Source organism: Nerophis ophidion, linkage group LG04 (assembly GCF_033978795.1).
Source record: "Nerophis ophidion isolate RoL-2023_Sa linkage group LG04, RoL_Noph_v1.0, whole genome shotgun sequence".
NCBI lineage: Eukaryota > Metazoa > Chordata > Actinopteri > Syngnathiformes > Syngnathidae > Nerophis > Nerophis ophidion.
The window spans coordinates 2,371,117-2,389,504 of NC_084614.1; the positions used below are offsets into that span (position 1 = coordinate 2,371,117).

At 40.3% G+C, this 18,388-nt stretch overlaps 1 protein-coding gene across 2 annotated transcripts in view; it reads right to left on the reverse strand.

The window, feature by feature from the left end:
- cap2 (cyclase associated actin cytoskeleton regulatory protein 2) overlaps window positions 1–18,388 on the reverse strand; it is a 28,881-nt gene that overhangs the window by 882 nt on the left and 9,611 nt on the right. Inside the window, exons 6-13 of one of the 2 annotated variants that reach the window (XM_061896715.1) lie at window positions 14,321–14,464; window positions 14,158–14,240; window positions 10,243–10,348; window positions 3,978–4,152; window positions 3,732–3,901; window positions 2,754–2,877; window positions 284–366; window positions 78–221 (exon numbers count right to left, since the gene is read on the reverse strand). In XM_061896715.1, the coding sequence (XP_061752699.1) occupies window positions 78–221; window positions 284–366; window positions 2,754–2,877; window positions 3,732–3,901; window positions 3,978–4,152; window positions 10,243–10,348; window positions 14,158–14,240; window positions 14,321–14,464 (1,029 nt within the window). Of the gene's footprint in view, window positions 1–77; window positions 222–283; window positions 367–2,753; window positions 2,878–3,731; window positions 3,902–3,977; window positions 4,153–10,242; window positions 10,349–14,157; window positions 14,244–14,320; window positions 14,465–18,388 lie in introns of both variants that reach the window. The other variant, XM_061896714.1, reaches the window with a different exon arrangement.

The following is an 18,388-nucleotide window of genomic DNA, read 5'->3' on the forward strand; positions in this document are numbered from 1 at the left end:
GGGAGAAAAGACAGGAGAGACTCCTTCACTTTTTATACAAAGTGTGTGTGTGTGTGCGTGTGTGTGTGTGCGCTCACGTAGTCGTCGTCTCCTTGTGGCACCAGGATGTTCATCTCTGAGCTGGTGGCACTAACCACATGACACTGCAAGGCATCCCGGCTCAGGTACACCTGGCAACCCTCTGTCTTGTTGATGGAAATGGTTGGCACTGTGCCCAACACCTGTACACACACACCTGACTCACACTTGTGCCTCGTTAACACTCACCTGGGCCTCAACTCACCTGTAACTGCACAGCCTTGGAATTAATCACCTCCACAATGCCCACAACCTTCTCAAAGACCACGCCCATCTTCTGGCACTTATCTGAACACACACATACAGCAGGCTTCACTACACGTCTTAAACACAACCTTTTCAAAGACCACGCCCATCTTCTGACACTTATCTGAACTCCGATAGAGCTATGCTATCACTTTCAGCAGGTAGCACACACAAGTATCCTCGTAATGTTAGCATGCAACTTAAATAGCTATGCTAGTATTGGTAGCATGTAGCTCACAACACTATGCTAATAAGGTGAGCACATAGCTCAAATAACTAAGCTAGTACAGTTAGCATGTAGCTCACAGAGATATGCTAGCGTTCTTAACCGAGCTTGATGTTAAAATGTAGTGTTAGCATGTAGCTCGCATAACTATGTAATGTTAGCATGTAACTTAAATAGCTAAGCTAGTAGTGTTAGCATGTATAGTTGGGATCAAAATGATTCAACCCCACACAATTTTGGTGTTTTAGCAAGTTGGACATTTATTCTGTATTTTGTTTATAGTCATATCAAATAAAGATGTGTCAAATAGACAAATGCAACTTCAATTGTAACACTGTATTTGACAAAATAGCAAAAAAGGACATTTTTCTTAATATCTCATTGAGAACATGATTGAAGCCCTTGAAGATCATAACTCTTAAGAACAGAATTTGAATAAAGTCTTTTCAATCAGGTGTTGACAACACCTGCAGATGTGATTAGAACCATAACGGGCAACAATTAAACTGATTGAAAAAGACTGTGATGCTCATCTTCTTGTAGATGGTCAATGGTGTATTTGCAACATGGTGAAGTCCAGGGAGCGGTCAAGGAAGAAAGGATATGGATATAAGAAAATAGCAAAGACATTACACATTCCAAGAGACATAATTGGCAAGTTTAAAGCTAAAGGCACAGTGGAAACACGACCTGGGCGTGGTAGAAAGAGGATGCTGTGTAAAAAACCCCCGGGTAACAGCTGAGGAACTACAACAGGACATTGCAGAGGGGGGAACGCAGGTTTCGTCCCAGACAATAAGGCACGCACTACGAGATGAAGGCCTCCATGCCAGAACTCCCAGCCGCACCCCACATCTGACTACCAGGCACAAGTAAAATAGACCCCAGTATGCCAAAAGTCATCTGGACAACCCCCAAAGGTTTTGGGAAACTGTTCTATGGAGTGATGAGACAAAAGTGGAACTCTTTGGGCCTATGAATCAAGGTTATGTCTGGAGGAGAAAAAATGAAGCTTACAAAGAGAAGAACACCTTGCCTACTGTTAAGCATGGTGTTGGGGTCAATCATGCTCTGGGGCTGTTTCTCTGCCTCAGGTAGCGGGAATCTCCAGCGCCTTCAAGGCATTATGAATTCTATTTGCTAGCAGGATATATTAGCTGCAAATGTCATGAAGTCAGTGAGGAAGCTGAGGCTTGGGAGACCTTGGACCTTCCAACAGGACAAGGATCCCAAGCATACCTCAGAGTGCTTGCAGAAGAAGGGCTGGAAGACTCTGGAGTGGCCAGACCTAAATCCTGTAGAAAAGCTGTGGTGGGACTTGAAGAAGGCAGTTGCAGCACACAAGTCCAAGAATATGAATGAACTGGAGGCCTTTGCCCAAGAGGAATGGGCTCAAATACTGGAGATGCTTGCAAGAAGCTTATGTATCACCTTTGAAGGATGTCATTACTGTTCTACTAAGTACTAAAGATGCATGCAACTAGGGGCTTCAATCACCTTTTTTGCTATTTTGTCAAATACAGTGTTACAATTGAAGTTGCATTTGTCTATTTGACACATCTTTATTTGATATGACTATAAACAAAATACGGAATAAATGTCCAACTTGCTAAAACACCAAAATTGTGTGGGTGTTGAATCATTTTGGTCACAACTGTAGCTCACATAACTATGTTTGAAATGTTAGCATGTAGCTCACAGAGTTAAGCTACTGTTCTTAAGCTATCGTGATGTTAAAATGCAGTATTAGCATGTAGCTCACATAACTGTGCTTGTAGTGTTAGCATGTAGCTCACATAACTGTGCTTGTAGTGTTAGCATGTAGCTCACATAACTGTGCTTGTAGTGTTAGCATGTAGCTCACAGAGATATGATAGTGTTGCTAACCAAGCAAGTAGTGTTAGCATGTAGCTCACATAACTGTGCTTGTAGTGTTAGCATGTAGCTCACAGAGATATGATAGTGTTGCTAACCAAGCAAGTAGTGTTAGCATGTAGCTAACACTTTTTTTTTGGTCATGAAAAAGGGAGGTTGGTGCACTAATTGTAAATGTATCTTGTGTTTTTTATTTTGATTTAATAAAATAATAAAATTCTTCTGCGGCCCGGTACCAATCGAGCCGCGGCCGGTTGCCGGTTGGGAACCCCTGGTCTAGAGTCTAGAGTATTCATGGTGTCAGGACTTGGTCCAGCAGGTGCCTCACCTATGACGATGGAGTTGATCTTCCCTTTAATGTGCAGAGTGGAGTTGTTGCAGCCGAAGACATAGACCACCTGTTTGAGCTCCGTGTCCTCGATCAGCAGGTCTGGTCTCTCCTCAAAGTGTTCCTGCACACAATCAAGTCCTTCTGAGGTCAGTCCAGACCACGGCACAGGGTGCAAGTGGGAGGGTGTACAGTCAATAAACCTAGACTTTGTGCATAAATGTACCAAAACCAGGACTATAAAAAGGTCCATCGTCCATCCATTTTCTTACACTTATCCAAGGTCGGGTCGCGGAGGCAGCAGCCTAAGTAGAGAAGCCCAGCCTTCCCTCTCCCCAGCTACTTAGTCCATTTCCTCCAGCACATGACCATAGGTGAGGATGGGAACGTAGTTATGCTAAATTGAGAGCTTTGCCTTCCGGCTCAGCTCCTTCTTCACCACAATGGATCGATTACCATCCCAGTCGCTTCACACCCAGCTGTGAAGATCCTGGTCACAGGACAGATGCTAACCTTTTTTAGCCAGTTTTACAGCTGAACACCTGAGAGTGACAAGACTTGGTACTCAACCCATGCTAAATGTTAGAATACTAGCTTTTTTGGCCAATTTTGCAGCTGAACACCTCAGAATGACAAGACTTTGTACTCAACCCATGCTAACTGTTAGCATGCTAAATTTTTGGCCAATTTTGCAGCTGAACACCTCAGAGTGACATGACTTGGTACTCAACCCATGCTAACTGTTAGCATGCTACATTTTGGGCCAATTTTGCAGCTGGACACCTCAGAGTGACATGACTTTATACTTGACACACGCTAACTTTTGTTGCTATCTTTACAGTCATGACTAGACACGTTAGCTGTTAGCACGCTAACTTTTTTAGCATGTTTTTTTTCTTCTAGTTTTGCTTTGGGAATGTGTCGCAGGTCAAAAAAAAAAAAAAGAGTTAGGACACCCGTGTGAAGAAGTCCACGTACCACCATCCACTTCTTGCCCTTCAGCTCCATCATGGGGAGCTTCTTCTGGGGGCCGCTCTTCCCGGGGGACTTCTTGGGGTCCGCTTTGGCACCGTGGCCCCCAGGTGCCTCCTGGCAGCGCAGGTGGGGGTTCTTGTGCGTCTTCTGCTGGTCCGGGACGTGTTTCAGACCTATAGTGGGGAGATGGAGATGAAGTGTCAGGTGTGTCACACACACACACACACACACACATACACACACACACACCTTTGGTGATGTCCAATCCCTGGTTGAGCTGAGCGAAGAGAGCAGAGTGCTGGGCAGATGATGCTGAGGAGACGTCCCGGGGGTCTTCACCCAAGGCCGGGGGAGGGGGTGGTGGAGGGGGAGGGGGAGGAGGAGCACTGAGGGCCTCAAAGAGAGAAGGAGGAGCAATAGGACCCTGAAACATGTTGGAGAATAGTGTCAGGACACACTCACCACTAGGGGGGAGTATTGGACTACTAGTGTCGCCTTAATGGCCAGGACACACACACACACACACACACACACACACACACACACACACACACACTTGTGTAAAAAGAAAGTAGTCGTCACACAGTTGGGACACTTGACTGAACACATGTTCTTCATACATCATCAGTGGACACTTTTACGTCTGCCAGATCATTGGATTATAACCTGTGTGTGTGAGTGTGTGTGTGTGTGTGTGTGTGTGTGTGTGTGTGTGTGTGTGTCATCACGCATGTTAAAAAAGGAACTGCACTATTTTTCTTCTTCAGAATTTGGCCTGTCATTCACATTCCTTCTGTAAGACAATAAAACCCAGCTTTTCTTTTTTTATGCATTCTAAATGGTAAAAATGGCAAGTAGGAGGTGGCTAACAATGGAGCTGATGGGAGTCGCTCCAATTTGCCCACAAAGTCCTCTAAAACAGGGGTTCCTTACCTTTTCCACTCCAGAGGGGCCCTCAACACTGAATGAGTAATCTTACTCTTGATTTGAATCAGTACTTATATCCATACTTGCCAACCCTCCCGGATTTTCCGGGAGACTCCCAAAATTTAGCACCTCTACCGAAAACCTCCCGGGACAAATTTTCTCCAGAAAATCTCCTGAAATTCAGCCAGAGCTGGAGGCCACGCCCCCTCCAGCTCCATGCAGACCTGAGTGAGGACAGCCTGTTTTCACGTCTGCTTTCCCACAATATAAAGAGCGTGTCTGCCCAATGACGTTATAACTGTAGAAAGTTCTTGGTTTCGTATGTGGGTTTATTGTTAGGCAGTCTCAATAATGTCCTCCCAGCGCGGTAACAACACACAACAACAGCAGTCACGTTTTCGTCTACCGTAAAGCAGTTTGTCTGCCGTAAACAGCAATGTTGTGACACTCTTAAACAGGACAATACTGCCATCTACTGTAAATGCATATGTGACGATAACATCTACGGCTTTTAGAGCAGTGGTTCTCAACCTTTTTTCAGAGATGTACCCCCTGTGAACATTTTTTTAATTCAAGTACGCCCTAATCAGAGCAAAGCATTTTTGGTTGAAAAAAAAAAAAGATGAAGTAAAATACAGCACTATGTCATCAGTTTCTGATTTATTAAATTGTATAACAGTGCTGCTGCCTCGCCTCTGAGTTGGTGAAAGTTAATTGCAGATTATAAATCATGCCTCTCACCTGGATAGTAGAAGGTTGTGGACATAAACACACAAGTTGGTACACTTTGACATCCAACTTATAGCTGAAAATGACCAAAAAGACACAAAAACACGCTTTTTCACACACACATGTATATAGATCCAAGATGGCGGCAGCCCGGATGGGCTGCGACATCGTGGAGCTCTTGGTAAAGATGGAACATTTGGCAGAAATACCGGACAATTCTGCAAACTTCATGGCTGTCTTACAGCGTGGTCACTTCGTGATCACTTACGACCGCCAGACACTTCTGGATGTGGACAGATCAGGCCGTTTTGGACTGATAGACGTGTGCTTGCTAGACCTGCTAGCTAGCATGGAAATACTTTGCCGGCTACATCCAGCGGCCTGTGAAGCAGGGGAGTGTAGTAGCAGCCGGGGCCGTCTAGGGAGCAGACGCCAGCGGTGTGATCGGAAACACTGATGCCGAGCGGGGCTAAAAACAAAGCTAAAGGTTAATCCCCACTGAACACCACTTCCCTCCATCCTGAAGCCGGATTTAAATGGAAGACACGAGCCTACTGATCTACGTAAGGAGTCAGTTAAGTTAGAACAAGTTTTTTCTGCTTTGATTGTTTCAGAGTTGGACATGTGTTCTACTGAGGTGGCAAATTATGATGCGTTCAGTTTATCAAAGCACCAAACAAACAATCGGCACATGCGTTTTACTGAGGTGGCAAATTATAATGCGTTCAGTTTATCAAAGCACCAAATAAACAATCGGAAAATTCCTGTCATATCAATTCCTAGATATGGTCGTAATTATTTTAAGTGCACTGCGCAAAATATCCATCCATCCATCCATCATCTTCCGCTTATCCGAGGTCGGGTCGCGGGGGCAGCAGCCTAAGCAGGGAAGCCCAGACTTCCCTATCTCCAGCCACTTCGTCTAGCTCTTCCCGGGGGATCCCGAGGCGTTCCCAGGCCAGCCGGGAGACATAGTCTTCCCAACGTGTCCTGGGTCTTCCCCGTGGCCTCCTACCAGCTGGACGTGCCCTAAACACCTCCCTAGGGAGGCGTTCGGGTGGCATCCTGACCAGATGCCCGAACCACCTCATCTGGCTCCTCTCGATGTGGAGGAGCAGCGGCTTTACGTTGAGCTCCTCCCAGATGGCAGAGCTTCTCACCCTATCTGTAAGGGAGAGCCCCGCCACACGGCGGAGGAAACTCATTTCGGCCGCTTGTACCCGTGTTCTTATCCTTTCGGTCATGACCCAAAGCTCATGACCATAGGTGAGGATGGGAACGTAGATCGACCGGTAAATTGAGAGCTTTGCCTTCCGGCTCAGCTCCTTCTTCACCACAACGGATCGATACAACGTCCGCATTACTGAAGACGCCGCACCGATCCGCCTGTCGATCTCACCATCCACTCTTCCCCCACTCGTGAACAAGACTCCTAGGTACTTGAACTCCTCCACTTGGGGCAGGGTCTCCTCCCCAACCCGGAGATGGCACTCCACCCTTTTCCGGGCGAGAACCATGGACTCGGACTTGGAGGTGCTGATTCTCATTCCGGTCGCTTCACTTCGCAAAATAAATACAACATTATTAATATTGCTACTACGGATAATTTGATCAAAAATTCTCTAAAACAGTCCACTACCTATAATATAGGTTTTTTAAACATAAGATCATTGTCTCCCAAAACGTTATTAGTTAATGATATTATCAAAGACAACAATCTTAACGTCATCGGTCTCAGCGAAACCTGGCTTAAACCAGACAACTTTTTTGCGCAAAATGAGGCATCTCCTCCTAACTATACATATGCACATATTGCCCGTCCCCTTAAAAGGGGTGGGGGGGTCGCACTCATATACAACGAAAACTTTAACCTTAGTCCTAACATAAATAATAAATATAAATCGTTTGAGGTGCTTACTATGAGGTATGTCACACCGCTGCCTCTACACCTGGCTGTTATCTACCGCCCCCCAGGGCCCTATTCGGACTTTATCAATGAATTTTCAGAGTTTGTTGCTGATCTAGTGACGCACGCCGATAATGTAATTATAATGGGGGACTTTAATATCCATATGAATACCCCATCGGAACCACCATGCGTAGCGCTCCAGACTATAATAGATAGCTGTGGTCTTACACAAATAATAAATGAACCCACGCATTGCAACGGTAATACGATAGACCTAGTGCTTGTCAGGGGTATCACAGTTTCCAAAGTTACAATACTCCCGTATACTAAAGTATTGTCCGATCATTACCTTATAAAATTCGAGGTTCAGACGCATGTTCGTCAAACTAATAATAATAATAACTGCTATAGCAGCCGCAACATTAATACGGCCACAAGGACAACTCTTGCTTACCTACTGCCCTCGGTAATGGCACCATTCCCAAAGTATGTGGGCTCTATTGATAACCTCACTAACAACTTTAACCACGCCCTGCGCGAAACCATTGATAACATAGCACCGCTAAAGTTAAAAAAGGCTCCAAAAAAGCCCCCCCCGTGGTTTACTGAAGAAACTAGAGCTCAGAAATTATGTAGAAATCTGGAACGCAAATGGCGCACGACTAAACTTGAGGTGCACCATCAAGCATGGAGTGATGGTTTAATAACTTATAAACGCATGCTTACCTTAGCTAAAGCTAAATATAACTCAAATCTCATCCGACTTAATAAAAACGATCCTAAATTTTTGTTTAGTACGGTAGCATCGCTAACCCAACAAGGGACCCCTTCCAGTAGCTCCACCCACTCGGCAGATGACTTTATGCAATTCTTTAATAAAATGGAAGTCATTAGAAAGGAGATTAAAGACAATGCGTCCCAGCTACAACTGGGTTCTATTAACACTGACTAGATGGTATATACTGCGGATACTGCCCTCCAAAATAGTTCTCTCGTTTTGAGGAAATAACATTAGAGGAATTGTTACAACGTGTAAATGGAATAAAACCGACAACATGTTTACTTGACCCTCTTCCTGGGAAACTGATGAAGGAGCTCTTTGTATTATTAGGTCCATCAGTGCTAAATATTATAAACTTATCACTCTCCTCGGGCACTGTTCCCCTAGCATTCAAAAAAGTGAAGTGAAGTGAAGTGAATTATATTTATATAGCGCTTTTCTCAAGTGACTCAAAGCGCTTTACATAGTGACACCCAATATCTAAGTTACATTTAAACCAGTGTGGGTGGCACTGAGAGCAGGTGGGTAAAGTGTCTTGCCCAAGGACACAACGGGAGTAACTAGGATGGCACAAGCGGGAATCGAACCAGCAACCCTCAAGTTGCTGGCACGGCCACTCTACCAACCGAGCTATGCCGCCCCAGTAATAAAGTGGTAATTCATCCTCTCCTTAAAAGACCTAACCTCGATCCTGACCTCATGGTAAACTACCGACCGGTGTCTCATCTTCCCTTTATTTCAAAAATCCTCAAAAAATTTGTTGCAGAGCAGCTAAATGAATACTTAGCGTCTAACAATCTATGTGAAACCCTTCAATCCGGTTTCAGGGCAAATCACTCCACGGAGACAGCCCTCGCAAAAATGACTAATGATCTATTGCTAACGATGGATTCTGATGCGTCATCTATGTTGCTGCTCCTCGATCTTAGCGCTGCTTTCGATACCGTCGATCATATTTTATTAGAGCGTATCAAAACACGAATTGGTATGTCAGACTTAGCCATGTCTTGGTTAAACTCTTATCTTACTGATAGGATGCAGTGTGTCTCCCATAACAATGTGACCTCAGACTATGTTAAGGTAACGTGTGGAGTTCCCCAGGGTTCGGTCCTTGGCCCTGCACTCTTCAGCATCTACATGCTGCCGCTAGGTGACATCATACGCAAATACGGTATTAGCTTTCACTGTTATGCTGATGACACCCAACTCTACATGCCCCTAAAGCTGACCAACACGCCGGACTGTAGTCAGCTGGAGGCGTGTCTTAATGAAATTAAACAATGGATGTCCGATAACTTTTTGCAACTCAACGCCAAAAATACGGGAATGGTGATTATCGGTCCTGCTAGACACCGACCTCTATTTAATAATACAACTTTAAAATTTGACAACCAAACAAACAAGGCGACTCGGTAAAGAATCTGGGTGTTATCTTCCACCCAACTCTCTGTAATGTGAACACAAAAGTGGTTCAGGTTGACTTGGAATCAACTTGTAATGTGAACACAAAGTGGTTCAGGTTGACTTGGAATCAACTTGTAATGTGAACACAGGTACAGTAAAGTCATATACAGTCATGCTAATTAGTAAAGGTAATTAGTTGAACTTTAGTGTTGAAAACAAAATCTGTAAATAAAAGAAAGAAGGTCATGTCCAGGTGCGATAATGTACAGCTGCAATTATCTACAGGTGCAATTATATATAGCTGCAATTATCTACAGCTGCGATTATGTACAGCTGCAATTTCCCCTAGGGAGGGGTGGTTGCCCACATATGAGGTCCTCTCCAAGGTTTCTCATACTCATAGCCACACTGAAAACAAAGTTTCGTTCTACTTGTACAATGAAAATAAAGACCTGTCTATCTCTATCATTGTCACTGTCATCGACGTCCCATTAGGTGTGAGTTTTTCCTTGCCCTTATGTGGGCTCTGTACCGAGGATGTCGTTGTGATTTGCGCAGCCCTTTGAGACACTTGTGATTTAGGGCTATATCAATAAACATTGATTGATTGAATTATCTACAGGTGCAATTATGTACAGGTGCTAAATATCTATAGGTCAGTTATGTACAGGTACAATTATCTATAGGTCAGTTATGTGCAGGTACAATTATCTATAGGTCAGCTATGTCCAGGTGCAACTATGTAGAGGCAGTATGGGACTCACAGTCTTGCTCCACACGAGTCCTACAGGGTGCTGCTGCTTGATGAAGGTCTGCATGTGAGTCCAGATGGACAGGTAAGAGCGCACCCAGTCCACATGGCGACGGTCACTGGACACAACGTAGACGTTCACAGCAATTATTGGGATGTCATCTATTGTTGATCTTCATCACATCAGCAACTCTTTATTTCCTACCATTCATTTACAATAGTGATTCTCCTACATGGGCTCCATCTAGTGGTACGCCAAAGAATCACCTGATGAAAGTACAGTGTTTTGTTTTATCTATTGAAACAGTGTGACTGTTCAAACTTGTCTAACGTTACAGTGGCCAAATTAAACCTCAGCCTTGTTTTTAATGAATACTTAGGCCTACTACGCCACTAATTTTGGTCGTTATGGTGGAACTTGGAATGACACGTGTTTACTGAGGTGCCACTTGCTAAAAAAAAAGTCTTCTGGTGGAATAAAATGAGAGAATATATATATACATACATACATACATATTATATATATATATATATATATATATATATATATATATATATATATATATATATATATATATATATATATAATACATTTATCTCATTTATCATGTCTAATATAAAAACACTGCAAGCTGTACATTATTATTGTACATTATGAAATATTTACAATAAAATTGTGGCCAAATTAAACCTCAGCCTTGTTTTTAATGAATACTTAGGCCTACTACGCCACTAATGTTGGTCATTATGGTGGAACTTGGAATGACATGTTTACTGAGGGGCCACTTGCTGAAAAAAGTCTTCTGGTGGAATAAAATGATATTGAATTTTATCTCATTTATCATATCTAATATAAAAACACTGCAATCTGTACATTATTATTGTACATTATGAAATATTTACAATAAAATAATATACACAATGTATATTAACCTCTTTTTTCAAGTACCCTTCACCTACATTAAATAAATAATAATACATTTTCATGCATGGAAAGTCTAAATCAGGGGTGTGGCCCACAGCTCTTTTTGCTAGCAAACATGTCAGAAAAAACAACAATAAATATCGTAGAAAAAAAGATTAAAATGTATACAAATTTTATCAAAAAAGTATGTGGAGGACATTTTGATATTTTGTATATATATATATATATATATATCAAAATTAGTGTGAGTTTGGTGTTATAAGTGGCAAAACGAATTCAACTCTTATATTTCTGCTCTTTTTTCGTTACATTTTTACTGTTGTTTTTTTCACCAGTAAGTTCCGGGCCAACAGAACCCGGGCTGCTGTCCGCTCAAGGCCACACTTTGTACACCCTCTTTTTTTTTTTAGACTCTGGATTTATACAACAATTGTTTGCGTTTGAATTTTGAGAACTACATTTTTTTACATCAAATTATGCCGACAATTTCATTGAGAAAAAAAGTGTCGGCCAAATTCAGTCTTAAGAAATTCAGTGTATAAAAATACAATGTTTAAAAATTCAGTGTAAAAAAACACATTGTTAAAAAAAATCAGTATTTTAAAATTCATTGTTTAAAAAGTGTATAAAAAGTGTTTAAAAATACATTGTAACATTTTTTTGCTTTCAAATTTAGTGTTTTTAATAATTTTGTGTATAAAAATATTGTTTAAAATACGATGAAAAAAATATATCAGTGTTTTAAAATTAGATGTTTAAAAATAGAGTGTTTAATAATTCAGATTTTTAAAAATTAAATGTCTAAAAATTCAGTATGTAAAAATTTTGTTTTTAAAAATTCAGTGTATAAAAAAAATCAGTGTTTTAAAATTCATTGTTTAAAAATGTAGTGTATAAAAAGTGTTTAAAAATACTTTGAAACATTTTTTTGCTTTCAAATTCAGTGTTTTTAATAATTTTGTGTATAAAAATATTGTTTAAAATACGATGAAAAAAATATATCAGTGTTTTAAAATTAGATGTTTAAAAATAGAGTGTTTAATAATTCAGATTTTTAAAAATTAAATGTCTAAAAATTCAGTATGTAAAAAATTTTGTTTTTAAAAATTCAGTGTATAAAAAAAACCAGTGTTTTAAAATTTGGTGTATACAATTCAATAGATTAAAATTCAATGTTATACATTTTGTGTTTTAAAATAGTTGTTTTTTTTTAATTCAGTGTATCAAATTTCAGTGTTTTGAAATTCAGTGCTGAAAAATGTTTTTGCAAGACCCAAGACCCACTTCCTGTAAATTAAAACTGAAGCAATCAATCCTGTCTCAGAAGCAGCCAATGAGGTGTCAAGTTTGAAGTCACATGACTTATTTTACCTGATGTTGGGTTGGCATTTTGAAGCAGCACATTTTTCAGCACTGAATTCATTTCCTTCAAATTTTTAGTGTAAGACACTGAATTTTTATATGCTGAATTTTCAAATACTCAATGTTTATAAACTGAGTTTTTAAACACCGAATGTTTTCTCCCTGAAATTGTCAGCATGATTTCATCATATATATATAAAAAAAATTCAGTTTACCGCTTCCGCCATCCTAGTCACTGCCGTTGTGTCCTTGGGCAAGACACTTTACCCACCTGGCCCAGTGCCACCCACACTGCTTTGAATGTAACTTAGATATTGGCTTTCACTATGTAAAGCGCTTTGAGTCACTAGAGAAAAGCGCTATATAAATATAATTCACTTTACAAAATTGAAATGCAAAAAACTCCATACATTGCAGCATTTTTTTATGAAACAAGAAAATATCAAAATATCTCCCGTACACTTTGACCTTTTGTTATGGTGAACAGTTTGGACACTGGGTCTAAACCAGGGGTGTCCAAACTTTTTCCACAGAGGGCCGCACGCGGAAAAATTGAAGCATGCGGGGGACATTTTGATATTTTTGATTTTCTAACCATAACAATATATATGGATTTTTTTTTAATCCTTAGGGCTCCTGGGGAGCATAGAGGGTCTCTGTCACTAAAATGTTAAAAATAAGTCAATTATTATTTTTTATTTAATGCTTACAGTAAATCTCTATATCAATTTGAGGTTGATATAAAGTAAAACAAAAAGGTTTTATGCCTTTTCTGTCAAAGACAACTTTGTTTTTTTATAGTAAAACTGAAATATGCAGTATTTAGATAGATAGATAGTACTTTATTGATTCCTTCAGGAGAGTTCCTTTATTTAGCAATGAAAGCCCTCAAAGATCAATAATGCAGGACACCATTGATTTTAATTATTTAATATTTCTGAGTAATCGCAGTAAAAAGTTAAATAAAATCCTACTAAATATATTTGAGATCCGGAAGGTTCCCCACTCATAAAGTGATGCATTTTTATTATTTTTTGTTTTTACTTTTAACACTTAAATTTCAAGATCAACTTCCAATATGTTTGTCGATTTTAAGTTTGAACTATTATTTTGTTTTACGCTCTTTTGTCAAAACTTTGTGATGTTTTTATATGGCAACCACACAACATATGCAATATTTTTTTTCCACATAAAACATTTTAGTGATAATTCTTAAGTAATAATTCATTATAACAGATTTTTTGTCCTATTTTTTGTTTGAGCAATGGAAAAAAAAAGAAAATAAAGACAAAAGGGGAAAAAACTGCCTGCCTGGCAGCTGTGTGTCAACATTGCCACTTTTTCTCTTTAGATTTCACCTCATTCCACTTTTTTTAAATGTTTGTTTTTTTATTTTTGCATTACTATCAATTTTGCAATTTTTTCAGAATGTGTGGCGGGCGGGCCGGTAAACGATTAGCTGCAGGCCGCACTTTGGACACCCCTGGTCTAAACGAAGTATAAATGACCAAATATTTACAAGGTTTTTATGAAAAGATTTGATTTAAGAAGTCACGGCAGGGTGTGGAAGCTGTGAATGGCGATTAAGGAGGGCTGACTAACTAGAAGATGAAATGTACGACTACAATGATGAAGGTTTACGTTTCTTTGTAGTCCTTCAGCACTCTGTTGGTGTAGAAGATGGCGGCGTCGTTCATCTCCTTGACAAAAGGACCCGGCTTCTGCTTCTTGAAGGCACACATGACAGGGAACATGTTGGTCACCATGTGTGTCATGATGGACATCAGCCAAAGTATTTTGTTACCACGGCCACCCAGCCCAGGGCGGGGATGCTCTCGCTGACGGCCGACATGTGATTGAAGAGCTCGCTGCCCCGGTTTCGCTCTCTGAAGCTCTGGATCTCCTGGATGTGGTCGGAGATGGGCTTGAGGAGGTCGCGAAGTTCCATCTGCGGGAGGAAAAAAGCGTGACAATGTCATTTGTGCCTGGATGAAAAGGAGTCAGAATGGTATTAACGCGATATGTGGTGGACATGACATTGTCTTGGGCACACTCAGCTGCCATAAAGTGATCCCTGGTACTGCAACATTTTATTCGGTACCTATTATTAGGACCACCAAGACTTTATTTATGATGTGCTTGCAAAAAGTCCACAAAAAAGAAGGTAAAAAAACAAGACAAAAACATACATATAAGTCAGTGGCCATGTTGGCACCTAAAAAGATGAATTTGATGCCGTAAAGCAAAACATGCCATCTAAAGCAGCACCGCGGCTTTTTAAGCTGCTCACAGACTTTTACTTTGAAAGTTCACAGAGTCGACAACACCGTTTGTTCTTCTCTTCCTGCAACATTCCTACGTGCAACAGGAGATCTCTGGCCTTGTAGGGAAGACACGGTCCCGTGTTTAGTAGCATGTCTTTATGCACCTTGCAGGACCTTTCCTAAACACTTCACGTTTTATATACACACTGCAAGTATATATATAATGCAGTAACACACACCTTCATAACACTATGTAATATGTACATTATACACACTGCAAGTATATATATCATGTAGTAACACACACCTTCATAACAATATGTACATTATAAACAGTGCAAGTATATATATCATGTAGTAACAGACACCTTCATAACAATATATACAATATAAACAGTGCAAGTATATATATCATGTAGTAACAGACACCTTCATAACAATATGCAACATGTTCAATATTTACTGTATTTTGATCATTTTAATCATTGCCGGAACACACTCCTTGACACGTTAATTTCCGTTTCCATAGCAGCGCGTGTCCGACTTCTGACAATAAGAGTGTTTTCCCACTTTTGGAAACAAACAAGAGTATGTTGGAATCATGGCAGACTTGGTAACAGACGACAACTACTTTGGACAAATGAGGATTCACAACGTTATCTTTTTGAAGCTGAATATACAGAGGATGAACTGCTGCTTCCCGAGGCAAGCACGGAGGAAGAGTGAGACGGAACACACAGAAGCCGAGAGAGTGAAGTAAAAGTGACTAGCAGCTGCAAAATGTGCAATTTGAAGCTATGCTATTTCGACATAAATGGAGCGCTTACCCAGATAAACAGAAAATAAGTCCCTGTAAATGAAGTATTGTTGACACATTTTTAAAGTGATTAAGAGGTAGAATTGATTGCTAACATTAGCTGCATTGCTAACGACCTAGAACATGCCCATGTGTACATGTTAGAAGGCAAACAAATTCAAAAACCTTTCGTCTTCTTGTCTCTCAATGATTGTGAAGCATAGACAAAATTCCCCTTTAAGCATAAGACAGTCTCAGGCGCACACACAACAATGTGATGGCCACTTTCTTTAACACACACACACACACACACACACATACACAGACATACACACACACGAACGCTTGGCTGACAACAGACTCAAATATAGAACATGACCATAAAAAGTCAGAGCTGCTCCTCTGGAAGAAAAGACAAGAGTTAGTGTATTTGCAATACTTTCAACTCTCCATGTTCAAGTATTGTTCTACAGAGGCACATAAGAATGTGTTTGGACACTGGTAATATTAGTAAAGGTGTCAGGATACAACGAATCACAGCAATATTAGAACCTAGTGTAGAACTTTCTCCTTCCTTGATATTGACACATGTAATCTGTGGAGATGTACAGAAGGCATGTCGATATCACAATATCATTTTGAATCACTAAGATGCTGTTGGAAGTAGAGTTGAGCGTTTTAAAAGGGTACTTCCACCCGTACACAGTACAGTATGTACTTTATTATTAGGGACCGAATGTCCCTTTGGGACAGAGGACTCTATTGTATTTCTAAGGTTTTTTTATTATTATGCCGCTGCCTCTATGAGCTGTAATTTGACCCTCTTAACATGCTTCAAAACTCCCTAAATTTAACATCAGGACTGGCGAAAATTGCCATCTAATAAAAAAACAAACCCCAATACTCAAAATTGCGCTCTAGCGCCTCCTAGGAAAAAACACAGACAAAACTGCTTGTAACTTCCATTAAGAATGTCGTAGAGACATGAAACAAAAAACCTCTATGTAGGTCTGACTTAGACCTACATTTCATAAAATGACATCCTTCAGCAAAAATCAACAGGAAGTTGGCAAACACACCCTCAAAAAAAAAGAAAAATTTTCATTTTTGCCTCTTTGAACTGTAATTTGACCCCCTTAAAAAGCTCCAAAACTCAGCAAACTGGACACACACATCAGGACTGGCAAAAATTGCGATCTAATTAAAAAAAAAAAAAAAAACTTAAAATTGTGCTCTAGCGCCCCCTAGGAATAAAACACAGACAAAACTGCTCTTGGGAAGAAAACACAGACAAAACTGCTGGTAACTTCCGGTAGGAATGTCGTAGAGACATGAAACAAAACCCTCTATGTAGGTTTCACTTAGACCTACATTTCATTAATTGACATCCTTCAGCAAAAATCAACAGGAAGTTGGCAATTACCCCATCAAAACGAAAGTTTTGTAAAAACCCGTCACCTTTTTTCAAACATTGTCTCCTCTGAGCCAAAACCTCTATGTAGGTTTCACTTAGACCTACATTTCATTAATTGACATCCTTCAGCAAAAATCAACAGGAAGTTGGCAATTACCCCATCAAAACGAAAGTTTTGTAAAAACCTGTCACCTTTTTTCAAACATTGTCTCCTCTGAGCCCGTTTGTTGTGTCGGCTTCAAACTCGCACAGGAAAGAGATTTAACCCTTCTGATGAAAAGTTGCGCAGAGTTTTTCTAACTGCTCCGGTTTTGATTTTACGAGCCTTCAAAGAACTGCTGCGCTGATGCTGCTGCCGTCTCAAGATGGCCGCTTAAAAGCAGGAAGCATTAGCGTGACCACACAATGCAGAGAAGGTAGGTACTGTGCGGGTAAAGATATGTTGACTGGGTGAAAGAAGGAGGCACCAGTTTGACTCCAGGATCCAGAAAAGGTAGGTAATGTGCAGGTAAAGATATGTTGACTGGGTGAAAGAAGGAGGCACCAGTTTGACTCCAGGATACAGAGAAGGTAGGTACTGTGCAGGTAAATATATGTTGTCTGGGTGATGGCAGGAAGCACCAGCATGTATGGGTGACAGAAAGAAGCACCAGTGTGACCCCAGGATGCAGGGAAGGTAGATAATGTGCAGGTAAAGATATGTTGAATGGGTAAAGGCAGGAAACACTCATATATGTAACTCTCTTGAAGAAATATATCCAAACACTTAATATTTATTATGTGCACGACAAAGATCAGTTATTATTTTATGCTTCTAAACAAGAAAGAGGTTTTAGCACATTGACATCAAATCAATGTCAATAGTCCCATGTCATTTATTGGACATGATAAAGGTTTCAATAATGTCAAACACATATATTTGCGATAACCACAAATATAAGCATTTGTTATCAGTTGTGGAGAGTTTTCTCCGACCTCCTCTTGTTTATGTGAAAGAAGAAAACACTCCTGGCCGTGCACTAAATTATATAAAGACCCAACAAGTTTTTCATCCAGCATTAAAAATCTAATGTTATTAATTATTATGTTTATTTTAAAGAAATTAACAATTATGTGAAATAAACAGCTTCATTTATTTGATTGAAAGTAATGCAAATTAAAACTGTAATCATCCTCAATCTTCAAGCTTCATTGATTATGACCGTGGACTTGAAAAGTCCTTGTTTTGTTGGACGGCCTTCCTGCTCTGACATTTGGCCTTTGAGCCCTCAAAAGCTTGACAAGACTAAAAGGCAAAGTTATCTTCCTCTGAGACTGACTTTACACAACTACAAAGTTAACACATTGGCTTCATAAATACATTCATTATTCTGCCCTCACTACTCGCTTCCAGCGTGC